Here is a 27,135-nt window from a genome sequence, read left to right on the forward strand (position 1 = left end):
ATTGGTTTGTACACAATATATTTATTACACCTGCACGTCACGTCACACTCCAGCAAGAGTGTGAAGAGAAAAAAAAACTTCTAAACTTTCAAAGGAAGTCAATGTAAAAGAGTTTGTAGAAATTTAGTCTGTTCAAATTATGTAGTGAATTAAAAATCGGCAAAATTGGAGACAGTTGTTTTTCATTGGAAAGCGATGTTATGGCCTTGGTGTGTATAATTATTTGTGGGGTGTAAAAATATGACAACTCAAGATGGTGGCATCACAATTTTTGGAAGTTTTGAGTTTTTTTTTTTTTTTTGCCCATTTTCCAGCTCTGTTTTGGTTATGCCGAATATGTTTGGTACATTGAAGCGGCATACAGTCAACCTCAAGCTATTTTCTTTATATTTTTTCAAGTTTAGAATACCCTTTTTAATCTAGACCATCCAGAGCTCATCTCAAACAGTGATCAGATGCGCTTTACCTTTACATTTACATGTCTTATTGCTTCTGTTTAGGGTTTGTGGCCTGAACAGCCTCTTTTATTGCCATAATAGCAAGATGGTGGAATCATTTAGCATAGTGCTCTGCTGGCCAGGTGTTTAAATGGCATAACGAAATGAATATGAATATGAGCCTCTTGCTAATATTGTCACACATATTAAAGCATAACTGTGGAACAAAGTGTTTTTTATGAACGCTGCTAATGTTTAACAGCCAATTAACAACTGTTATTGATTCCAGTGAAAAGCTAAGATGCAATATACAACTCCATGGTGGCTTACCTAATATCTTTAATTTAGCACTGTTTGTATCTGTCTGTTAAAAATACTTGTAAGATAAATAGGGCAGATATTCCTCTCTGTCTTGCATTGTATTTTTCTTTTCGTCTTTTTTTACCCTTTTTGTTTTGGGGTTATGTGATGAGTGAGTGCATTATTATTATTATGTGTGTGTGTGTGTGTGTGTAGGCATGTTGGGGGAATGTTTCCTCCAGCTGTCTGGTATTCAGGGTTGGCGTTAAGGCCAGTGGGCAGTGCAGTCTTTTGCAGCGTGGTGACCAGCTGCCCACAGCCTCGTCACTGATGACCGTGATTCCCCAAGAGACTCTAACATTTGGAATCTGGCTGAGGCTGGACCTCAGGCTTCTGCTGTGGGAACATGATGCAGCAGGGCAGTCTGTGGATCAGTGCAGCCAGGATGTGCATGATTCTTGGACAAAATGGTTATAAGAAAATTAAATGAATTAGTTGAAGCTTCAAAAAGCTGTTTAAACACATGGATTTCTCCTCTTTCACAACGATCTCAATGAGAATACTTTTAGGAACATATAGAATGTGAAAAGTGGTCCAGATACAAGTGTATTGCTGAAAATAAGGCACACTTAAAATCCTTTATTTTCCTGAAAATCAGTGCACCTTATAATCCAGTGCACCCTATGTATGAATTCTAACAGTCAGGAGCAGTAAAGCCACACTGCTGAAGTACAGCATTATACAGGAGTTTCAGTGATTTTCTCCAGTACTGAAACTCTAGACTGGAGTAGCATTAGCATTAGCTGCTAAACGCAATAAGTACTAGCTCTTTTTTTCATTCAGAGGTGAGTATCATCAGCCTGTAGGCTGCTGCTAACCCTGGCTAGCACTGCTGGAGCAGCATTAACATTACCCACTAACCGTGCTAAGTGCTAGTTATCTCTTCTGCTGTTTAGAGGTGAGTACATCGGACTGTAGTCTTCGTGTTTACCGCGTTAAAACAAGCTACGTGGAACGAACCGCTAGCTTATACCGCCCTGGGTTACTGAGGAACACTCAGTGTTTCTCAGTGTAGCACTGTCTGGCTAACCTTAGTGGAAATCTAGTGGAGATCTAAGCTTACTGTTACTAAAATGATTTTCTGCCCCCAACCCCGGGTAATTTTGCTAAATTAAAAAAAAAAAAAAAAAAAAAGATTTTTTTTTTTATAAAACAAAGAAACCATTTTTAAGATATGAACATAACAGATAATAATAAATGGATATAACTAAAAATCATATAAAAGAGACACAACCTCTAACATTGTTCCCCAGCATCCTATTGTGGCCCCCACTGCTGCCTATAGGATTCCAGAGCTACATCAAACTTAAAATACCTGGTAACTGATCAGGTACAATATGTTTGGATTGGCCCAAATCCCATTTTACTAGATCCCTCATTATTATGCAACACTAACAAACCCCAGATTTGATTGATTTGGTTTGAGCCCATGTGGTGACAAATCAGATGTATAGTCCTAAGAAGGAAGGGCCTGCAGATTCACACAAGGTGTTGCAGATAAAGCAGATGGCTGCAGGATGCTGCTGCTGCTGGAATGGCATGCCGTGCTCAGGCAGAACTCTGGCAGGATATGCACAAGATGGCTGCAGGAAATGACCTGGTTTGGGGCAGTATGTGGTGCTCAGGAAGCTGTACAGCAGAGGTGCTAAAGGCCACAGTGAGCTTCTGACCTCTGATTGGTTTATGCTGTGTCTTAGAGCAGTGCCTGATTCTTCTGTCTGTGAGTGACACCTCCCACCCTCCACCCCCCACTGATGTTTCAGAGAGAGAGAGTTGAGGGAGGACTTCCCGGTATTGTCCTTCTAATTGACCCTACACATTCATGCAGGATGCAGTGTTTCTCTTCCTCTCTCTCTCTCGCTCTCTCTCTTTCTCTCTTTCTCACTTCTGGATCACCAATTCTACTGTATTAACTATGCATCGCCAAACTCCATGAAAAAACAATGAGCAAAATGTGAAAAAATATGGGAATAAAGGAGAACAACAGAAGAATTAGGGCTTTTTGTTTCTGTAGCTCTGCCAGAAAGGCTTTGCCAGAGTGCGGGAGGGAGTTCTCCTCTAGCCGAGTGCAAATGAAATTCAGGGTTGATTTTCTGTCACTCGGCCAAGAGGTTGTGTTGTTCTGTCGGTTCATTTTCTAACGCTCTCTCTTCTGTTCCTTCTCTCTTTTATTTGCATCCTCCGCTCAGAGTTATTGAGGGATTGACCCTAGCTGTTGCTGCAGACTTCTAACGCAGCTGTTGTGAGATGTTCCTGCTGTTGTTTGTTGTTTTAGGTTGGCTGTTTTGGCCCTTGATGGATTTTTAGTCATGTTGCCTCCAGTTTGAAGGCTATTCTCAGTGATTTTTTATGTTTCAACACCTGCATTTTTAGTCTGGTTCTTTTTCACTCTTGATGTAATTAAGAGACCACTTCAGTTTCTAAATTGGTTTCTCTGACTTTGCTGTTTATAGGTATATGTTTGAGTAAAATGAACATTGATATTTTATTCTATAAACTACGGACAAGATTTATCCCAAATTCCAAAAAAAGGAAAATGTTGTTTAGATCAATTATTTGCATAAAATGAGAAATGGCTGAAATAACTGTCCCTTACACTCTGCCAAAATTTCATGATGAACGGACCAATAGAAACTCTTCAAAATGACCTGAAATGGACTCTCTTTACATTGACTTTTATTGAAAGTTTATAAGTTTTTTTCTCTCTCCTGTAAAGTTGCTGTTTTGGAGATAAGTGTTTTTCATTGGACAGCGACGAAATACACTTTCATGTGGTCTCTCACCTGTTCTCATTCTCAGTCTTGGTCAGAGATAGGTTACCTGTTTCTATCTAACCTCTTCGTGATCTACAAAGCTTTAACCTTTTTTGTGAGGAAACAAACTGCTCTAGCATTCACTTTTGTCCACTCCTCTCGCACTTGTTCTCACTCTTCCTGTTGAGTGCTCTCTCTCATACTTCTGCTTCCTCGCTCTCAAGTTCTCTCTCATGCTCTCTTGTGCACTTTTTCTCTCTCTCACATAGTTGTGAGACTCCACTCTTGCTCTCTCTCACACTCTCTCATACACTCTCTTGCTTTCTCTCACGTCCTCTTGTTCTCTCTTATTCTTGTGTATTCTGTTTGTGTCTAACCTCTGTGTTATCTGTTTCTCAGTGTACATCCTTTAGTCTTCTATCTTCTCGACCCACCTCCCACTCCCTCTCTCTCTCTCTCTCTCTCTCTCTCTCTCTCTTGCTCATTCTCAATCTTTCTTTCACTCTCATGTGCTCTCTCATATAATATTGCTTTTTCTCTCTCGTTTTCTCTCTCATGCACTCCTGTTGTCACTTTTTTTTCCCTCTCTTTCTTGCTCGCTCTCCACCCTGAAGCACCACAGAACAGCTTTTGTAATAATTGATTGGTTGTAGGTGGCAAATCGATGCAGTCTGCCTCGACAACAGAGCAGTGTTGTTTTTGAGCTGGTTTCTTCTCCTTCTCCTTCTCCAACATGACTCAGGATGTTCCAGGAGGGCAAAACCCCTGAATGACTCAATGTCTGTGTGGACCACTGGTGGTTTTTATGGTTTTGTTATGACTTCTTGTTATAAGAGGACTGCAGCGGAGGTCTGAGATAAGCTGAATGGAATGTATCTTGCCAGTCTACAGTGTCTTCAGTACTTTCCAGAAGCTGAGAGAGTGAAATAAATACTTTAGACTACCTTACTTAATGTCATCTCTGTCTCTCTCTCTTTCTCTTTTGTTCTCTCTCCCTCTCTCTCTCTCAGGTCTGAGCACAGAGGGGATCTACAGGGTGAGCGGAAATAAGGCTGAGATGGAGAGCATGCAGAGACAGTTTGACCAAGGTGAGCCAATTGATTGCACTATTCAGTCTCTTTCAGGTGCTTTCCTGGAGTTTCAGTTTAAGGGTAAGAGATGGTAACCCCCAAGTAAACCTTTTAAAAGCTGCCGTTGCCGTAAAAGAAAAAGTGTGCCATGTGCAGCAGTCTGGGTCATATGTTCCTGTGAAGTTCCAGACTTGATCTTGATCAGTACAGCGGCAGTCATTTGTACTGAACACCTATTAGAACACAGTGTGTAGTGTAAGTGTGTGTTTATGCACATTTAGTTCAGTGTTCTGGTCATCGCTTCATGGTCAGTGAGAGGATTAAGTGCTTTTCAAGGGCAGTGATGACTAGGCTGGACATTTGAGAAATGTGAGGAATGTGGAAAATGCCCCGAAGAACTTTAGAGAGAGAGTGAGTAGAGATGTTTATAATTTGTTTTCAGTAACCCTTTCAATTTGTTCATAAAACAAAAGAGAACTGTTATTTTTGATTATTACATTGAATTTGTGTTCAATCAGTGCATACAGATTGATGCATGTTTGATAAATAATATAGTTTATCAAGGACTTAAATCACTAAGAAAAAAACACAAATTATAACTTGCTGATATTCAAAAATACTACTCTCTCAGGGCTCCGGTAGCTGATGGCAAGCTGCATGAACAGGATTCGAATCAGTGATCTCCTTATCATAATGGCAGCGCTTAGACCACTGGACCACTTGGATTGGCACCATTCCCAATGCCAGCCGTGGGCTAGAGGGGTATAAACCCCTTCAGTATTAAGCTGTGGAGCAGGTCCAACAATAAAAAACAGCTTGTTTAATTTAAACTAATTAAGACTGAAGGATGATCTTAATCTCAAGATTAATCTTAATGGCTGTGCAGTGGAATTCAGTCCTTGGCAGTGAATGCACACTCACTTACACACACTCACACTGGTGCTTGTGGGCATTGTGCCCACACCCCTATAGCGGTGGGCAGCCACCTCAGTGCCCAGAAAGCAATTGGGGATTAGGTACCTTCCACAAGGGCATCTGAGCCATGCTGTCCAAAGAACTGAACTAATGACATTCTACTCCTTGTAAATGAGAGATTAAAAATTGGTCGTGCAAATATACATTTTGACTTTTTACTTTCTAAAACTATACAAATGTTAAAAATGAGCTTTGAGAGAGTACGGTTGCTGACTTCACATATATCAAATCAAATCACAACTGATGAGGACACAAAGCAGCTGTACAGAACAAAGAATCAGACAAAACACTCAACATAAAATACAGAACCCCTAGTGAGCGCGGAAGCAAGGAAAAAATCCCTCAGAGCTGGAGGGGGAGGAAGAAACCTTGGGAGGACCAAGGCTCACATATAAAGGGATGACCATCCTACCACTGTTTAGATAGCTTTTAAATAAATATTAATTCATTATGCCTTCAAACAGGTCTAATATATTTATATGTATATCAACACAAGTAGTAGATGCTTAAGTGTAATCAGTAGTGGAGAGTGAACAGTCTAAGGCATGTAAATAAACTGAATGATGGGCAGCTGATCTGTGGTGGGTGATGGGGAAGGTTGACTTCCAGAAACTTCCATCAGTCTGAATGGACAGTGGATATATGATCCACAGGGTCCTACATCAATTGGTATCGGGTCGAACAGGTGGGCAGTCAGTAACTCGGAGGAAGGCAGAGAGATGGAATTAGTTTTAACTGGATTTATTTAAAACAGAGAATATAAATTGTTTTTAGTGTGGCTAATGACTCCAGCAGATCTGAATAAAACAGTTTACCACAATTCCCTATGTCATTAAACCCCTGGATCTGCAGCCATATCTAAAGGAAAAAAAAACATTAATTACCAAAAGCTAAATTAAACAAGTAAGTCTTTAATCTATACTTAAGAATTGAGACTGTGTCTGAGTCCTGAACATATTCGGGAAGGTTATTCCAGAGTTGGGGAGCTTTATAAGAGAAAGCTCTTCCACCTGCAGAGCTCCTCTGAATTCTGGGAACTACTAAGAAACCAGCATCTTGTGATCTATGTATCAGAGTAGGCATGTGCTAGTCTTCACCCATCTAGTGCTAGGACCTAACTAGTGATAAAAGTGGTTTATATGAATGGTGATTGTGTAATTGGCCTTCCAAAATGAGTAGAAAACAATACACAAAAAAATATATAGAGCGCAGACCTATTATAATTTGTCTCGACCAAACTTCTCACACATTCCTGCATCTGTGCTCTTTTCTTCTGCAGTTGCTTTTTTGTAGGGCTTTATTCTTTATATAGAGGAATCATTGTCCTGTCAATAAAAGCATTACACAGCTGATCTGCGTAATTAACCCAAATTAATCCACAGCATCGATTCCTCCCCCGCAGTATTTCTGTACACAGCACATGCGTCATGTGAACTAGTGCGAGCGTGTTTGGGAATGCAGCATAATGTAAAGTGCGGGGGCGTGTGTGTTTATTTGTTTGTTTGTTTGAGTTGATTCTGCTCTTGTATCAGTATGCTCTCGCTGTGTGCACTGGCTCTGTGTCAGCATCCATGCGTGCCTGTGTGTGTGTGTGTGTGTGTGTGTGTATATGCTTTAGAGACAGAAAGAGGAGGTCAGTTAATTACCTGTGGATTGGTTTAGGTAATGAAGCGCGTGCACACACACGCACCAGTGCTCTGCAGGTTCTGTCAGGGTCCGGCCTGGTCCGGCGTGAGCTAATAGGAGGTGAAGGCTAGTGTCCGATCGATCAGACCCTCGCACGGCCTGGTGGCAATGCAATTACCAATACAATTACTGCAGAGCCTACTGTGCAGGTGACCACTGAACAGCCACCCCTGCATCTGAGACAGCATCTGAGATGAGCATCGCAAAACAATGGAAAAAATAATTGCACTTGAGCTTTAATACAGTTTATATTGTACATCCAACATCCTAAATTTTACAGCAGAAAAAATGCCATATTATGGGGACATATGCATATACTCACTTACTGAAAATATTAGTATCAGTTTATTCAGGAGTTTCAGTTTAGTTCTCCAGCGCTAGGGCTGAGGTAGCATTAGCATTAGCCGCTAATGCCTATTTCCCCTTTCATAGGTGAGTATTATCGGCCTGTAGCCTGCTGCTAACCCTGGCTAGCACTGTTGAAGCAGCATTAACATTAGCCACTAACCACGCTAGCGATTTCCCTGTTCAGAGTGGAGTATTACCGGCCTGTACCCTGCTGCTAACCCTGACTAGCACTGCTGAAGCAGCATTAGCCACTAACCGTGCTAGCGCTTTCGTCATTCAGAGGGGAGTATATCAGAGTGTAGTCTGCGCGTTTACCATGTTAAGACAAGCTACGTTCTGGAACAGTGTAGGGCTGTAGGGCTGCATTATCCACTAACATCTAGCAGGTAGCCGCTAATGCTTATACTCTAGCCTTAGTGCTGGAGAAATTCAGGAATCTAAGTTTACTGTAAATAAACGGAAGCACTTTACTCTCCAAAATAAACTGGTATCAGGAGAGAAATTTGTGTAGGTTAACATTCAGCGCTCGTTTGAAAGTCTTTTTTTTAATTACAGTTTTGTTTACTTAGCTTAGCTTTACTTAACTTAGTTAGCTACTCCCCCCCCACCACCATCACCCAGCAGTGAGACCTGCTGAATTAGAAGTTTCTATAGTGTCTCTTAAAATGTGCCCTATAATCCAGTGCACCTTATGTATGAAAATAGACTACAAAATAGACGTTGATAGTTGATCGTGCACCTTATAATCTGGTGCGCCTTATAGTGCGAAAAATACAATATATGTAGATACAGGACTACAGTCTGTAATTATAGTAGAACCACGTAGTGTAGAAACCCTATATGCTATGGATTTAAAAAGTTTTTACTTAAATAACTAATTCTAAGGCACTGGTAATGGTGTATTTGCCATGACCGGTATAGCTGTGTTAACACTGGGCTGTAAAAGCACATTTATCTTTAACCGTCTCCACACAGCCAGTGTTTCTCATCACCTGTCTGCTCCCTCCACCTCTGACTCTGCTCCCCCCTTCCCTCTGTCTCTCAGAGAAAAGTGAGAAAGCCTAATCAGAAGAAAGCTTTGTAATTAAGTTCAGCTTTTTCTCCAGTAGACTTCCATATCCCTCTCTCCCTCTCTCTCTCTCTCTTTTCCTCTCTCTCTTCCTCTGTCTCATCTGCCGGATTTAAAGTGTATCCTTGCAGAGCGGGCAGACCCTGTGATTACGCTTGCTTTACAGTTTTAATCAGCTCGCTTTCGTTTGTTTCCGGCCTCCGTAACCTTTCTCCTCCCATCTCCCCTCTGCCTCGTACGCAGCACACTCACCTCACACGGTGCGCGAGTGCTCCAATTAAGCACACATTTCACTGGATCTGTGGGTAAATTAATGATGCGCAGCGACAGCGGCTCAACATGATGGGGTGTCGGACAGGTTTGACTCGGGAAGGGTGTAATAATGGCTTGTCAGCCGGCGGAATGCTTTCTAAAATGTGAAAGGCTGACTTTTGCATAGACTCAGGCTCCACAGTACGGACTAAATATCAAATTGCTGCTCCACTGGAAGGTGGGTGTGGAATGTGATGTACCGTTTGATGCCTTTAAACACCCCTATTGAGCTTTGATGTGATATGACGCAAAGACAGGTGTTTGATTGACCAATGTAATAATGTACATGTGTGGAATAATGTGAATGTGAATGAGAAATAAAACTTTTCTCATATATTTTTACAGCTAAATTTAGCTAAAGTTAAGACCTTCACGAGAACATACCTTGTTGAGCACAACCTACAGCCTTATGAAAGCACTAGAACTGATATTGGAAAGAGACAAACATTGGAAAAAAGCATTGGAAAATCTCGTCATTAAACTGTTTCTTACACACAGAACTTTTAATATTTGGACATATGTCTCATCTTTTTTTTATTACCCAAATTAAATAGTTGAGCTTTGTTTCTGTCTCTGAATATTGCTAAACAGGTTTCATTATGCTTACTTTATTGTAATAGAAGTAATAGAAGACTGTTATACATTTAAATGGCAAGCGTCATGGGACAGGAGCTAGTAACGTGTCCCATTAGTTTTCACATGTCTTAGGGAAGCTGCAAAATGCTGCTCAACCATAAAATTCACTTGGCCTTGCCATGAGCACACTGGCACACTGGGCACACAGCCTTACTCACAAGATAACACCTCACAACTCACCTCATAACTTTTTTTTTTTTAGGTCTGTATATTGAACGCAGCTTGTGGTTATGATCCCATATGTAACGCATATTGTATTTACAAACAACCCCTTTAAAGACCCTTGTTCTTTTTAAAACAACATACACTGTGTTCGAGTGGTTGTGCTTACCTAATTATTTTGCTTTAGATTAGATTCAGCTTTGTCGTTAAGAGACTACAAGCACGAGCCATTGAAATCCAATTAGCATCAAAGCAGAAGTTGAATATAGTGAGCAAACGCTGTGTGATGATGTGCAAATTGAACGGGATGAAGTAGAGAGGTAATGAGGAGCAGGAAATGGGATTGTGAAAAAAAAAGCACAGGGTTCAAGTGGAGAATGAATGTACATAACAGGTCAGCAGATAGTGAACATATGCAAATATGGCAAGATTGAATAGAGCTAGGACAGGATAACGAGGAGTTAGGGAAGAGATGCGGTGTGTGCAGTGAATATTACTATTATTATTATTAATAAACTGGAGGCACAGTGCATAGCAGTCTAGTCGTGAGGTGGGATATTGTTATTGTGGTTATTAATTTTTAAACAGTATGATAGGATTTGAGGGGGATTAGCTCTGTAGAGAGCCGTTTATTAGCTTGACTGGTGAGGGAAAATAAGCGTTGCTCAGTCTGCTGGTGCAGCCAAAGCAGATCCTGGACCTGTTCTATAAATGATCAAATCTCCTGTACATGTTTTGTGTACATCCTTTTTATGATTTCCTATTCTAAATCCATAAGCATTACTGTACCACACTTTCTGCACTATGCTTCCCAGTACTCAGACACCTCTCTCTCTCTCTCTCTCTCTCTCTCTCTCTCTATATATATATATATATATAGCTGTAGCTGGTTACAAAATGCTGTGGTTCCTAAACACTACCATATTTCAGTAATGCCACTCATATTCCTAAATCCTATTACATTACTACACTGGAGTACATCGAGCTCTTTAAAATAGGCCATTCTCTTACCAATGTTTATAAATGCAGACTACATAACTGCATTTTATACACCTGTGGCAGCAGAGATTTATAGTAATGAAGTAGAACCAATTTACTACTTTACTTAAGTACTAAAATACTGTACCGTGTGTCTCCTGGAGTATTATTTTTTTCTCCTACTTTTTACTCTTACTTGCTTTTCTACAAATGTTGGATGAGTTTAATATTTTACACTAATACATTAGTATGTACTGCATCGTAACTCATTACAATTATACAAATCTAACAAATATGCCTGATAAGTTGTATTAATTATAAAACTGCGTACTCTCACATTCTGTATGGCCGATATCAATCATCTTCTCAATATGCAGAGCAACTGGTGTTCGTTGTTGTATTTACTGTGTCCAACTGCAATACCTCCATTGAACAGACACTAAAAAAAAGACTCTACTTTTATATTTTATTTTTTATTGTTTGTATTTTATTTATATATCAATATATCTTATCCTATTTTGTAACTTCTGTGTATTATGTATGCCTGCTGCTACTAGATTTGTCCTCTTGGATCAATAAAATATCTATCTATCTGTCTATCTATCTGTTCATCCATCCATCCATCCATCCATATTTCTAGCCACCCACCCATCCATCCAGTTTTATTTGTGATTTTCTTATTCTTATCTTATTTTATTTGTAATTTAGCTCTACTTTTAATTTGTTATGTTTAATTAGTTAATCAATGGTTAGTCTTATCTTAATTGTATTTTTTCTGACTGATTTCAGATTTTATCATTTTGATCTTCTTGCTTTTAGACCTATTTATTTAAACTAAATAATACTCTGTTTTTATACTTATAACATTTATTTTATCCTATTTCTTTTTGTTATCATTTTGTGTATTAAATATTGTTTTATTTGCAATTTCTATTTTAATCCCTGTTTCTGTAATTGCGCAGTTACAGGGGAAATTAGGGTCACCCTACGTCTGAGTGAAAATATAGCTTGATTTGATTCAATTACTTGAATATATATATATATATATAATTATAATTTTATATATATATTTTTGTGGCAGCGATTTTCATATTTTACACTTTTTCCTAACTGAAATAAAATGAGGATTTTGTTAAATATATAAAATCTGCTTGAAGGTTGAAGGTACTACTTGCTACTTGCTAACTTTTTTTATTGTTTTTATATTGGATTCCAAACTTTGTCCATGCACAGTTTTGACTCTTGACCATAATTGTAAAAGAAACTATAGTAAATAGCATATTTAGGAGCTTTAAATATATTTGTTAAATATTGCTGTTTGTTCCTATTTGGTATTTCTACGAATAATACAAAAATAACTAACAGAAAGAAAGAGATAAGAGCTAAAGGTTTATATGTTTGAAGCATATTGAGATGTACAAGTCCATAACCTATATCTTTTGTACATATCGTGTAAGAATTGTTTTCTAATCTTACTTACATCATTTCTTTGGTAGATCCCAGCCTGGACCTTGTGGAAAAGGACCTCTCTGTGAACACGGTAGCCGGAGCCATGAAGAGCTTCTTTTCCGAGTTGCCCGACCCCCTGGTGCCCTACAACATGCAGGTGGATCTGGTGGAAGCTTTCAGTAAGTGACTTACATTCAGCGCAAGCTGATTAGGAACGTTCTTTGGAGGTTGTGTTACTTTATTTCAGGTATTATCTTACTGAAAGTGTTGTGCGTGAAATATGAATGGAATAGACATCTGCTGAAGCATAGTGAGTGTCTGTGGTTTCCTCAGTCGTGCAGCGCCCACTCTACACTCAAGCAGCGTGAAAAGTGTGTGTTTGCCTCTGGGCATCCATCCAAGCTCGGGATGCGCCAACAATGAGAGTGAAACTGCAGCTTACGCCTGTAAGTTAGTCGGCTGCTCGGGAGGGGGATTCGGCGCACTAGTGAAACTCTTTTAGGTGCTCCACTTCTTTGGAGGAACACTTTAGCACCGAATGGAAGTGGAAGTGCGTCTGTCTGCCAAGTGGAAGATTGAAAGCTCGGCCCGACCGGAGTGACAGCACTTGAGCGGATTTTTACTGTGAATGCTCCTAGATTGGCAGAAATGTGCTGATATGCGTCGGCATAATGGGAGCCAAATCGTAACGGCACAATAAATGTGGGAATTCTGCCTCCTTAGACTTTTATTATGCCAGTACTTGAGATTCAGTGGAAGAGAGGCTGAAAAATATGTGCTCGTCAAGTAAAAAGAGCACTCTGAAGAGAGAGAAAGAGAGAGAGAGAGGCATGCATGAAACGACTGAATTGTGGTGCTGTAAAGTAAATAAATAAATAACGTTTAAAAAAAAGAATGCTGTGAGGGAAAGGAAGGAGAAAAGGCCGAGCCGGGTGGATGGCGAAGGGAATGGACAGACGGCCGATCACGTGACTGCAGAGTCACACCCTGCACTCCCCTGAAGAGGGAAGCATGCATGAAACATGGAGCTGTTCATTAACCCTCCTATAATGTTAATTTGTCAGAAACAGCAATGGTGTTCCTGGGTCATTTTGAACCGGTGCATATTTAATTATCCAAAAGATGTCTGAAACCCCCAAAAAATCCATTATTAATTATTCTATCAATATTTAGTGCAATGCTGTTCCTTACTTCTAACAGGTAATGCTTCAATTAGGATAATTCACTCATTTTTCATATATATATATATATATATATATATATATATATAAACATTTTTATGTTTCACTACTTTACTACTTTTAAAAGACCAACATATAAAACAATAGTTTTACATAACATTGTAACATAACATTGCAATTTTGTTTTAGTTTTAGCAGTTTTTGCAGAGGGGTTTGCAATTATGTTAAATGAACCATCTTCATATTATATGTTGGTTACACTAATTAAGGCAAGCTGAAGGTGTTTCATACTGAAAAAAATACTTTTAACTGTTTTTCCTAGGTCTTTAAACTTTAAAACAGGTCAAAGTAGGAGGGTTAAAAACAAAAGCAATACAAAATAATAAAATGTATATATGTTTATATATTAAGCCTGTCAACATTAATGTGCTAACACATGTATTTAATCTGGAAACGTCACACATTTTTTAAATTTATTATTATTCTTTTTTTTTTTTTTTTTTTAGCAAAGTAATCATATTACAATATTGACAGAGCCTGGTGACGCATTAGCAGCTTTCTTTAGCATATAACACAGCAGCACAAAAAAACATGATGACATGTTTTTCTTTGTAAGCTGATGAAGGTGTGGAATATGGAGCTACACTAGTGTTTATTTTCTCTATTAAAACTTTTAAAAGTTAAATTCAGTAATGTACGTTTATGCACATTACAATGTTCTAGTGTAAAAAGCATCAAAACGTTATAATACAGCAAAACTACCCTGAGATATTAGAAAACAGTAATACTGAAAAAAAGGATCTAGTCTGCCAGGTGTAAATATCACACTACACAATTATTACTCTCCTTCCCCTTAAAAAATACAGTTAAATTCCAGCAGTCAAAAAATATAATCACGATTGTATCCATGATTTAGTCACAGAATATTGTAGCGATTAATAATATTTTTTTAATGGGATTTTCACCAATAAAACAAATCTAAGCATTTCTAACACTGATTCCTTTATTTACCTTTAAATACTGATTATCAAAAGCTTAGTATTAAGAAAGGAAAAGTGTGATTAATCATGATTAATCGCAGAATTCTTTTGTGATTAGTTTTTTTTTTTTTTTTTTTTATCAGTTGACACCACTAAAATATATATAATTAAAGAATGAGAGGGGGTATAAATAAAGGCCAAGCCGGATAGATGGCGAAGGGAATGAGCGGACAGACGGACGGTCACCTGACTGCAGAGTCACTCCCTGCAGGTGGTGGGCGGAGCTCCAGCCTGGCCCGTCTGTCACTGGACGTCATGGCAACAGCCCAGCAGGCTTGCGCTTGCTGTGTGTTTCTGCTGCTATCAGTGCAGATCTCTAAAGCACCTGCATTGCCCTGGCAGTTACTCAATATTCCCCGGCTATGGCTAATGGATCGGTGATCTGTGGGACCTCAAAAAATAAAAAATTGTCTCATTAACTATCATTATGATGAAGTGAGATAAATTGGCTTGGTTTGGGCTGCAGCAGACTATAAAAAACTACAGTGAGAGCATCTGTTTAGATCTTATTTCGATTGATTCCTGCCTGTGCAAGTCTTTGGAGATGAAATGGCAGCATAATCGTGTCTTCTAATCGTGTGTGTGTGTGTGTGTGTGTGTGTGTGTGTGTGTGTGTCTCTACACAGAATTAAGCATCAGTTGGGTGTGTGAGGGAGTGTGTGCTGTGCTGGAATGCTGACATCAGTGTGTGCATGTGAGATGCTGACATCAGTGTGTGTGTGTGTGAGTGAGAGAGTGAGACTCTGGAGGAACACATCTGCCATAGTGGTCACGTGTTCTGATAGAGGGCTCGCTGTGTTAGCGGGCTGATGTAAGCCGTTCTGACTCACTGCAGCCATTGTTCTTGCAGCACCCAGGGGACTGTGTGTGTACTGTGTGTGTACTGTGTGTGTACTGTGTGTGTACTGTGTGTGTACTGTGTGTGTACTGTGTGTGTACTGTTGTGTGTACTGTTGTGTGTGAGTGCATCTCTGAGACTGTGTGTGTGTATGGTGTGTGTGTTTGTGTGTGTGAGTGTGCACTTTTGCCTTTGCCTCATCCAGCAAGCATCCCTCAGTCTCCCTGATGACTCTGACAGGAAGTGTTGTGCTGTAAGTTCTAGAAGGTCCACCTCCTGGTGCTGAAAACTGCAGCTGAAAATATGGCCTTGATCTTTTGATTTGGGGTTTTGGGTTTGTGTGTGTGGGTGTGTGTGTAAGAGAGAGAGAGAGAGAGAGAGAGAGAGAGAGAAAGATATGAGAAAATAAATCATTTAACAAATGGTTTTGGGTCACAGTATGGGCGGGCAATATGACGACATATTATAGTTATTTTGATTTATTATGTCATGGTATTCTTTTATGAGTATCAAAGGGAGTGTCAGGGGAAGAACTGCACTTGCAGTATAGATGTCTCAGTTTAGACACGGTGGGCTAATGTTGATATCATATTTTCAAAGTCATTGTATAGTATCTGCATTATAACTAATAGTAAACTCATCCAAACTATGAAGAAACCCTAGTGAAAAAGAAGTAGATTAAAGTATTCTAAGCATTATTATGCTATAGTGCACTAAAGTGTACTTGTAGCCAAATTATTAATCTGTATATTTAAATAGCACTATAATCGAGAAAAAAATTACTCATTATACTTAATTGTATAGAAATAGTACAAAGTCTTAAATTGTGCTAAGTGTACTTAACTGTACTATTTTAAATATACTTAAGTAAAATTCAAACATACTACTCTATGTATGTGAACGCATATTTTAAATATGCTTACAGTTATTTAAAATTACAAATTATAATACATTTAATGAGTATTACTATACACTGTATCACTATTATACACTGAGTATATTAGGATTGTACTAAGAATTGCTGTTAAACATATGTGATCTATTTACATTAGCGTACAAACATGTTTCTTGTTCCTATCTTTTGTAAGTAGCACACTTCTAGAATACTTTGTTGGGTATAAAAAATATTTTAATATACTGTACTACAATTTTAGCATGTTGCAAATTTACTTTGACATTTTTTAATTAGTAGTAGTAATTTAATTCACTTTCTAAAAAGTTATACGATACATTGTACTTTAAGTGAACTACTGTAAGAGTTGTTTTTAAAACACTTTGCTAAAAATGTACAAAAGTATACTTGGAAATAAGTATTTTAGAATACTGAATTACATTAAACTAAAAGTGTACTTCATAGTAGTCTATTTTTTATACATTGTATTGTACTTTTTAAAAAGTATGATCAAAGTTTGCTTTCAAACATTGGATGAAAGCATAACATTATTGTACTTTTAATATGTTTTTAGTAAGTACATATATCTGTTAGTATATTTACAGCATACTTAGACATTTTTCAATGTTTTAAATACAATTAAGTATATATATATATATTTTTTTTACCAGTGAAAACACATGAAATAAAAAAAATATGTTTTAGATTGCTTTAAAGTAGGCACCTATTGCTTAGATGACAGCTTTGCAGTCCTTCTCATTTTCTCAATCAGCTTTATGAGGTAGAGTCACCTGGAATAGCAAGAGGAAAGCGTGACCTTCATCTTCAGACTTCCATCAGTCTCAGGCTGTTCTTTATGTTACTGTGGAGTACAGAGCATATGAAACATTTTTATTAGAGAATGACTAATGACTTGGGCAGATCTGACTGTCTGACAGCCTAACTAAAATGAGAGTGCCAGAAGGTAACATAGACATGATGGCACCCTGAAATACTGGCATTGATTTGATTTGTTCCACAACCCAAAAACCTGATTAAAATGTGATTGTTTTTTAATGTGATGATAAATAATATTGGCTATGGTGCATGAAATGGAAGCACCAACTTTTCTAACGAGGTGGACACTTATCCAGTTTAAGATGGGTTAAAAAGTGTCTTTTTGTGCCTCGTTGCAGATCACTTGTTGGTGTGCTTTGTATTTTATTGTTTCAGGCTTATTTAGATGGTCACTCTTCTTGGTTTAAAGTATATTATAAGAGTTTATAAGGGTATTATATTTTGTAACATTTTCATTAACCTCGCAAGACCTTTCTTTCAAATAAGAGAAAACTCACACTCCTCTCTAGCATGTACAAATGTTCGTAGAATGTACACGTCTTTGAAGTGTGTGTGTGTGTGTGTGTGTGTGTGTGTTTAAAAGCATGAGCTAAACGAGAAGTGTTAAAGCAAGTGATAGTAAATTCTGAACTCTTGTGCATCGTGCTGTTTTGTTTGTCTGCTTCTATCTACCTTCTGGCTCCTCGCGCTCTCTCTCCACCGCAGCTCCTCGCTCTAGTCATTATGCGTCATGCTGCGCCCTTCTGTGTGTCTGTGTCTGGACGTGTCTCGGTGTGTGTGTCCCTCTATCTGCATGTCCCTGAATGGACGTGTGTGTGTGTATCTGACTCTGTCCTGTCTCCTGCAGAGATCAATGATCGAGAGCAGCGTCTCCACACCATGAAGGACGTGCTGCGCAGGTTCCCCCGAGAAAACTACGACGTCTTCAAATACGTCATCAGCCACCTGAACAAGTGAGCTGTGCCTTCAGTCTTCTTAACTACATACACACCTAGATATAAACACACACACACAATATATACACACAATATACACATATGCACATTATGTCTAAATGTTTGTGCACACCCCTTCTAATGAATGCATTTAGCTACTATAAGTAGCTACTGACACAGATGTACTGATTCACACAAACACATACTACCAATAGAATTGAACCATTCCTAATATCCGTAATAACCCATTTCTGCAAATAATTGCTCTGAATGACAATATTTTTATTTGAAATTTGGTAGAAAACAACAATGTTCATTTTACTCAATCATATACCTATACCTATAATTGCAAAATTAGAGAAGCTGATTCAGAAACTGAAGTGGTCTCTTAATTCTTTCCAGAGCTGTATTTATTTGGCAATATATTCATTATTCTAAGCCACAGTTTTTTCCACAATTTCAATGTGAAAATACATTAAAGTCCTCACTAATTATACTTCCAACTATACTACTTTAGTGGTGGTGGTAAAATACCCAGCTATATTTAACAGACCTTACTGAAACTCAGTGATTACCTGTTCAGCAGAAAAATAGCCAGCTCGCCTGTTTTCATGGCAGCAGCACACTGTTTGCATGTTGTTGTCTGTACCTGGCCGCTCGGGGTGTGGAAATAGGAAAGGGGTGGGCAAATTTAAAAGCCACAACCTACAGAGAAATTTAAATAAGAAAGTACAGAATAGAAAAAATCTGCTCACAAGAGCTGCCATTAATCGTTAATGGTCCTTTAAACTAGCTGGTAAAAAAGACGTTCAGGCAAATGTACTCCAACACATCTAACAGGTTTAGCTTCTCTCACTCAGCAGCACCTGTTGTTTAACTTTCCACCCAATAAGAACTATATTACACTCCATACTACATACTCAATCACTCTCCTCACCACACTGCATCTCCTGTATGCTCTTGTTCTGCTGATGTTTGGCTTCTCACTGTCTGTGTTGATCTAAGATTAATTTCTTTTCTCTCTCTGTGTGTCTCTTGTCTCTCTCTTTCTCTCAGGGTGAGCCAGAACAGCCGTCTGAACCTGATGACCAGCGATAACCTCTCCATCTGCTTCTGGCCTACGCTGATGCGGCCTGACTTCACCACCATGGACGCGCTGACGGCCACGCGCACCTACCAGACAATCATCGAGACCTTCATCCACCAGTGTGCTTTCTTCTTCTACAATCAGCCCCTGGCCGACACGCCCAGCGGACTGCCTGGCCTGCCGGGGTCGCCCACCGCCACCCTGAGCTCCGCCTCCTCCATCAGCACCTCGGCCTACTCCTCCTGCTACGCCCCGTCCCAGCCCGTGGCCTCGCACTTCAGCACGGCCCAGCAGTCCCCGCCCCATTCCCCGCCCCCTACCCCGCAGTCGCCTATCCAGAGTCTGCTCCCGCCTCTGCATCCGCACCACACACCTACGGAACAACACACGCTGTGAAGCTTGAAGATAGAGAGAAAGCGAGAGATGGCACGATGACAGGGAGGGGGAGAAATAGAAAGAGGAGAAAAGTGAAGCTTGGAGAAGCTTTGAGATTGAGTTGCGGAAGTAAAAGCAAGAGAGATTAACAAATGGGAGAAAAAGAGAGATAGAAAGAGTCTTTTTTTTTTTAGTTTTGGAAGAGACAAGACATAACGAACAAAAAAATAAAAGAGATTGAGGAAATGTGCCTGATTTCTCATTGCTGCAGTCAATAGGGAATAATAAAAAGAGAGAGAGAGAAAGAGAAAGAAAGGGTGAGAGAGACAGTGTGGAGCTTAGATTTAGAAAAAGTGAAGGTCAAGCCACTTCAGCTGTGACCCACTCCAGCAACACTTCATCTCTCCCTCTTTATAGATCACTGCACTCATCCGTTCTCTTCGCTCTTCTCTTCTGCATTGCAGTTCATAAACGTTACACACTATCCTCCCATACACACACACAGACACACACACATTTATACATACTTGCATACAAATGCATCCTTTATTACTGGGCCACTAAAGAAGGGTGGATGGGCTTAAAGGGGTGTGGCTGTTGCCTCCGGAGCCCAGACTTTAACCCTGACTGTACCTGAACCTGAAGTTGAAGTTGACTCCGAGGAGGACCTACATGGACTTACATGGCTTGTAGGCGATGTGGTGAAACGTGGTGAGATGTGGTAAGGCTTGTGGACCTACAGACTTGCAAAAAAAAAAAAAAAGAGAGAGAGAGCGAGAGAGAGGGAGAAAAACTGAACTGAACTGCACTGCACTCACCCTACAGTCAATTATTCACTCTACCCTCCTCCCTCACGCCGGTCACCACTAGTAGGAATGAGGTGAATGAAGTGTGGCGAGAAGCCATCCTTACATCCTTAGCGTTCTTCACATTTTTTCTGTTTTGTAGCTTTTGACCACTATCGTTGTTGCGTTTTTTTGAACTGGACTAAACAAAACAAAAAATAAAGACCTAGAACTAGAACTTCTAGTTCTTGATGATACGGTGCCTCTCTCGGCCACATTCCTATTCCTCCCTCGTTCCCGTTCGCCTCGCCTCGCAGCAACCATTTAAAAAAGAAAAAAAAAGAAAAAGAGGAACACAAGCAAACAGCCCTCGACAAACTTGACAAACTGGATCTGGTTTCGTTGGGAGTGGAACAGACGGTGAACTTTTGGTACTTTTTTGCACGGCATTCTGGGATTTGAAGTCTTCTCTGTCTATGTGTCTCGGCTCGTCTCTCTCCCCGTCTCTCTGCCCTCACGATGAGCCAGATGCGCCTCCGGGTCGTGACTACAGAAGACGAGTGTTTTTCTGTTTTATTTTATTTTCTGGAAAAAAGAGAAGAGAATGTCCTGATTTACTGAACCTCCTTTTGCCCCTCCCCTTTCTCTAGACGGATTAAGTATGGGTGAACATGGGAGTCATTCTGTTTCTTTCTCCTCCTACTTCTTCTTCTTTTTTTATGTATGATTATGTCTCCAGCCTCTCTCACAGCTCTGCATAGCTTCATGTAGCTGTGGTGGCCAGGTTTGAGTGCTTGTTTCCTGTGCTGCAGGGAGGGAGCATGGATTATTTGGGTGGACTCGGACCGATGAATGTGCTCCTGCTGAGTGTGAGAACTCTGAGTGTGAGTGTGTGTGTGTGTTTTCAGTGTGTGTATATTGGTCAGGGTGGTTTGGTTGTGCTTCACTTTATGGATTATGGATCTTAGTAAAGTTCCCTTTTTTATTAGGGAAGAGATTATGTAGATATATCACATGCTGTAAGCTCTCTGGTGAATTGGAACCCCAGTGTTGATGTGGGTGGAATTAAGTCTGAATTTAGGCTTGATGTTTAGGCAGCTTGGAAAATGAGTGTATCCAGCTGACTGGTTTGACAGGTTGTTTGGAGATGTTCCAGAACTGTCATATTAAAGTGGTTTAAAATTGTTTTCAGGTTTTATTTCTTTGCACAGTTTTTGAAGATGCCAGCTATCATTTATCTTATGTGAACATTCCATGATAAATGGACTAGAATAAGGAAGAAAGGAAGAAATTACTTTATAATAAATAAAATCTCATTAAAATAATCCACAATAAAGAAAATATTTTCTTTTTCCTACCTTCTTTTAAAATGTTGCCAGTTGGTAGCAGAGTCATTACCCTCAACATTCAATTCGGCAAAGAAAAAAAAAATAGAATCTTGACATTGAGACCAATTTACACCTTGTCACTTAAAATGAATGAAGTGTAAACACGCAGAAGATGCACCTAATTCTAAAAAAAAGTGTAAACACATCCCTCTCTCCAAAACACATTAAACAATTAAACAATCTCCCCTCTTAGTACAACTGAAACACCATTTAGTCTGACTTAATGCTTTAGTTAACTAAAATATTATCAGAATACAATCAGATACCAGATTCAATCACACAAAGGTGTAAACAGCATCTTCGTCTTCAGGCACTGTTTTTGTTTTCAACGTGTGTAAAAATAATTCTTTAGATCTTTGCACAGATTGACATGGCTGGGTTTGTTTTTATATGCTAATAATTAATTCTTGTCACTTGAGGGTGGTTGCATTCACTGCATATGCCTCCTCACGCCTCTCACTTTGCTCCAATAGGCTGCACCCAGAGGCCTGACTGACTTGGTTCAGATAAAACTTTACCAACAACGCATATTTTTGGCTCCTCTCATTAAACAATAAACCCTTAAATTTACTGTATTAATTTATGGATGCATTCACATTAGCCTCTCCTGCCTACTTTCTTTTGATAGGCTAAACCCAAAGATCACAGTGGTTTTAAAGGACGATGGCGAAAAAGTGAAATGTCTCAAAAAAATATTCCAATGAATTACATTACATAATGATACAAGATGCAAGAAAATTCACTAATTTATCAAAATTCTAAACTGAATTATTCTAATCTACACTCTCAAAAATAATGGTTTAAAATGGTTTCTTGAGAAATGCCATAGAAGAACCACTTTTGTATGCATAAAGAACCATGTTTGAAATAGATTTGATATTCTTGATTTAACAAGCCTTCACTTAATTCAATTAAAGTTTATTTACCAATTCACGTACACACTTCTCACTCTCTATCATGAACACAGTTCTTTATAGACTCAAAAGTGTTTTGTTTTTTTGTTTTTCTTCTGTGGCATTGCTTCAAGAACCATTTAAAGCACCTTTGTTTGTCCCAAAACTGGGCCTGAACTGTGTGTAGTACTTTAGAGTCTTTCAGAAAGATTCCTGAAATTGAGCAGTGACTGCTTCTCAGTCAGAAGTGGCTTTTTGTTGATTGTGAGTGGAAAGAGCGAGAGGAACAGGTACAGATGAGTGTTAGACCTGAAACTAAACCCATAAACTAAACCTGTAGAACAATTTAACTTCTCTCAGAACAACTTACTGCCACCTGCTGGACCAAAAAGAAACCACATTTATTTTAACATGCGCCTGCCTTTAATATTATTTCTATTCAGCTTTGACACAATGTCTGTTTGGACTCCCTCCCCACCCCTCCCCTCAGAGAAGTGCTGAATGCACTTTAATTCACCAGTCCTTTTCACGGAGCTTCACAAAGGAGAGAGGTATGAGGTGGAACTCAATAGCCAGCTCTTCATAACTTCAGCATATTGTACTCTGTAATCTCAGGTTGCAGCTACAAAAGCAGAGACTGGCTGGTAAACGATTCGTTATTGTTGCGTCTTCGTGCTGATTGTTGTGTCTGGGCCGTCTGAGAAAGTCGTGATGCTGATGTCCTGATGAGCTGCGTTTTGATATTTAACAGGGATTTTTACGCTTATTTTAAGAGTAGAGTGAATGCTAGGGAGGTGACTGTGTGTTCAGATTGCAGGCGAATCGGATTCGTTTCTTTTTTCAGATCAGATCCAACCTTTATTTGCAAGTGATTAGATCATATTTGCATGTCTGGACATCACAAACGTGATGTAAACAGTATGAGTTCCTATGGTAATGAGGTTCGTGTCAGTAACTTTTTTATTTTTTTGGACCGTCGCAATTGTCACATTTGTTTTTGTGAGTGATGCAAAAAAAAAATGGCACATTGGGTCCTAATTTGAGAGTTGAGTACATCCAGAATAATATCCAATCTGATTTTAATTGCATTTTCAACCACCTCTTAATGTGGTTTGGATCTGATTTCTAAGATCCGACTTCGTGTGTTTTCAGTGTGTCCAGACTATCAAATATTAATCCAGATACAACCAAGATACGCCAATGCGCCCAAAAAAAACCAGATTTGAACATAGCCAATCAGGTCCACCAATAAGTGAAGCACAACTGAACTGCCCCGCCTTTGCCCCGACCATCAAACTAGTCAACCTAGCATCTGATTAGCTGTTCAGAATCGTACAGAACCTCCAGATTTGCCCACAGCATCTTCCTTTCTCCATCACACCTCTCACACCACTGATGTTTCAGTTGGGTTCTTGTCTTTTTTTCTATTATAAAAAGGTATATTTTGGGGGGGAAAAAACAGGGAGACACTCACACTCGCTCCTGGTACTTCAGCAGCTGATCGCTGGCTCGCTGCGTTCTCTGTGTGTTTAAATCATCATGTCAATACTGATGCTGATCCTTAGCAGCCAAAGACTGACTTTGTGAACTAAATAAAAAAAGGGTGTGACAGTGGAGGAAAAGCAACACATGGGAATTAAAATGTGACGTTGTTTCAGCAATCTTCCGTGGCTGCGTTTACTTTCTCTTCTTTTCTTTTCTTTTTCTTTTGCAACAGTGGTGACAGGTTGTTAAGTTAAATGAGAAGCAAGCAAACTATATTCAAAAATGGTTGTTTATTTGTATGTTAGGGGGTCTAACACGTTGCCCTATAGTCAATGGTGATAGAAAAAAAAACAACTTTTTATGTTTTATTTTAATAATAAAAAAGACAAATGTTTTTTAACAATTTTGTGAATGGTGTAAAGACCATATGATGTAGTGCATGATTCAACAAGCCCAAGTCTGGGAGTCGGGGCCCACCACTCTCCATATTTAATGAAAAAATACATTAAATGAACAATTAAAAAAATAAAATAAAATGGAAAAAAAATGAAATGTAAACCAAGATGATACATCAACAACAACAACAAAAAAAATCATGTCATTATTTGCTAAGAGTATGGTCATTTGTCTCAGTGGGAATGGTGTACAAACAGTAAGGCCTTACGTGACCTGTATTATAGTTAATAAATCAATCTTGTAATATGTGTCCTGTCTCATGATTTTGCATGTGAAGAATCTTCTACAGAATTTTATAAAAAGCACCATTCTAACCAAAAACATTCTCTTTAAAATGCAGCATAGTTGTGCTAAAGAGGCCCTTGATTGAACATAGCTGTCAGCACTGAACAGATATAATCTATAGAAATTATAGCGAATAGGTTTCTGAATATTCTTAATGTGTTAATATTTGAGGCTCCTAAAATACAAACATTTTTACTGAATTTTTGCTGCCAAATTGCAGACTGAGTCAATTTTTTACTCCCGAATATATAATAAATGAATTACAGTTAAGTATACACCAGTTTTTAGGACTTTGAAATAAAGATGCATTTTTCATTCCTTATAGGAAAGTGCATTTTTGACTTATTCATTACTTTTTTCAAAAGTAAAAAAATTAAAATCTACTGGATACATTTTCATACCCATAGCTTCCTCACTGAGAAAATAATGTTAATGTTTAGTATGCCCAGTAAAATTAATGTGGTTATTTGTGATCTATACTTCTATTTAACTCTATAGTCTATAAGTCTATAGAATGTAATATTTTCAGTACAGTTCTAAAAAAAAAAGTTGTTTTAATCACATGCTGATTTTGGAGCTAAAGTCATGGAAAAAATATAACATTTTGCTCTCACACAAACAACTTTTTCTGTATTTCACTTTTTAATAATGTAAAATATTCACTTGTTATTTATATTACATTTATTATTAATGTTGTTATTATTATTATTATTATTAAAAATATATATTATTATTATTAACATTATTAGTCGACTGATAGAAATGCTTTAGAAGATTTGTCCACAGTTCAAACCTCATGAAGCAATTCCATTTTTTTTATATAAATCAGATTTTGCTATCTACCCACTTCAATAAATCTAAGTGACTTGAATCTGTAATGTGAACAAATTTATATCTGAAATGTTCATGCCTGTGGCTTCTGCTGCTCTGCTGGTGTTGTGCCTTCCTGCTAGAAACTGGTTCTGTTGATAACACTAGCATCAGTGTACAGTCAAACGATGCATATCGTAAAAACTGATCTGAACGTTACCATCCATGCCATATGCCAGTGAACTGGAAAAGCATCCAGTCTACAGTGGAATCACATATGAAAGTGATTCAAATCCGTTTTAAACAAGATGAGATTTGACATGTCCACACAGCCCTGAAAAAATCAGATCTTGGTCATATTTGTGCATAAAATCAGGATCAGGTCAATTCAGCCTGGTCATGTGACTGTAGCCAAAATAACTTGGAATTAAATAATTTTGCCTTGATTAGCATTTAAAGTCCTTAAAGCCTAAGATTGAAAATAAGCTACTTTATTTTTGAAATATAATTTAAATATTTTGAGTCAAATAAATAGTACGTATAGTTAACAATACATCACATATGTTTGCAAAATTTAAAAAAATATCTATAAAATATTAATGTGTAAAATTTCATAAAGTCACTGGTAGGTTCGGTTTTGTATTCCTAAAGACTAGTATAATTTATCCAGTATGTATTTAATTGAATATTGAACCCTATTATCAAAAAGTCCTATTTAATAAAATAAAAATCCCTATTCAGTCCTAAGATTTGAACTAAAAGTTGTGGAGCAGAGACATTTCTGAGACTGCTCAGGTGCACAGGGTGCTCACATTCCACTACACCATTTACGACATTATTTTAATACTGAAACCAGGTCAGCAGGGTAGATTACAGACTCTGTAACTGCACAGATCCTGAGCTGGGGCATCTGGTCTTTTGAGTAGCTACAGATTACATATCCTCCTGCAACCTTTTCATTGAGAGAATCAGGTTGATGGTCAGAGAATCAGCTGGCCCTGGTCTCGTCTTTTCTGATTTATGAAAAAGAGGCTTTACATGGGCTGAAAAGGGCAGCCTGCGCTCACAGAGCAGAGCTGAACTTTAATCTTTCAGTCTTTAGAGCTGCTTAGAGTGCACACATGATTTGATAGTTTCTTGCTGTGGAGGATTGCTGTTGTGTGGGTGTGGAAATCAGCTGCAGTGATGTGGGCTGCAGATAGAGATGAGGACATAATTTTCTGTTTAATGTATTTAATCAGTTTGACTGACAGTTTTATTATTTAATAGTTGAGAAATAATTTAAATTCCTTTGTGAAAATTATCTTTTAAATCATGCTCAGCACTAGTTATTGAAAAACATTTACATTGCAAATGTTTTTTTTTTTTTTTTTGACAATATATATCGTGATATTAAACAATGAAGGGCCCATGATGTCACCAGCCCCGCCCCTACTCGTGTCCGGGCTGATCAAGACCTGAGAACCCGAGGGAAACAGCAAAACAACGGTAATCAGCCCTTTAATTAGGCATTTAAATGACGTTTATATGGGATTAAAAGTGTGAATTCAGCTGTAACTGGAAAAATCTGTGCAAAACTGTGCTGAACTGAGGTGCACAGCTTTCAACACCTG

At 38.6% G+C, this 27,135-nt stretch overlaps 1 protein-coding gene across 2 annotated transcripts in view; it reads left to right on the top strand.

The window, feature by feature from the left end:
- Positions 1–24,675, top strand: part of arhgap35a (Rho GTPase activating protein 35a) — a 143,112-nt gene extending 118,437 nt beyond the window's left edge. For both annotated transcript variants that reach the window (XM_007260897.4, XM_022686943.2), the window contains 4 exons: positions 4,561–4,638; positions 12,283–12,414; positions 17,871–17,976; positions 19,015–24,675. In XM_007260897.4, the coding sequence (XP_007260959.3) occupies positions 4,561–4,638; positions 12,283–12,414; positions 17,871–17,976; positions 19,015–19,441 (743 nt within the window). In that variant the 3' untranslated portion in view covers positions 19,442–24,675. The remainder of the gene's footprint in view (positions 1–4,560; positions 4,639–12,282; positions 12,415–17,870; positions 17,977–19,014) is intronic.
- The last annotated feature ends 2,460 nt before the right edge of the window (positions 24,676–27,135 follow it).

Source organism: Astyanax mexicanus, chromosome 18, assembly GCF_023375975.1.
Source record: "Astyanax mexicanus isolate ESR-SI-001 chromosome 18, AstMex3_surface, whole genome shotgun sequence".
In the NCBI taxonomy this organism is placed as follows: Eukaryota; Metazoa; Chordata; class Actinopteri; order Characiformes; family Acestrorhamphidae; genus Astyanax; species Astyanax mexicanus.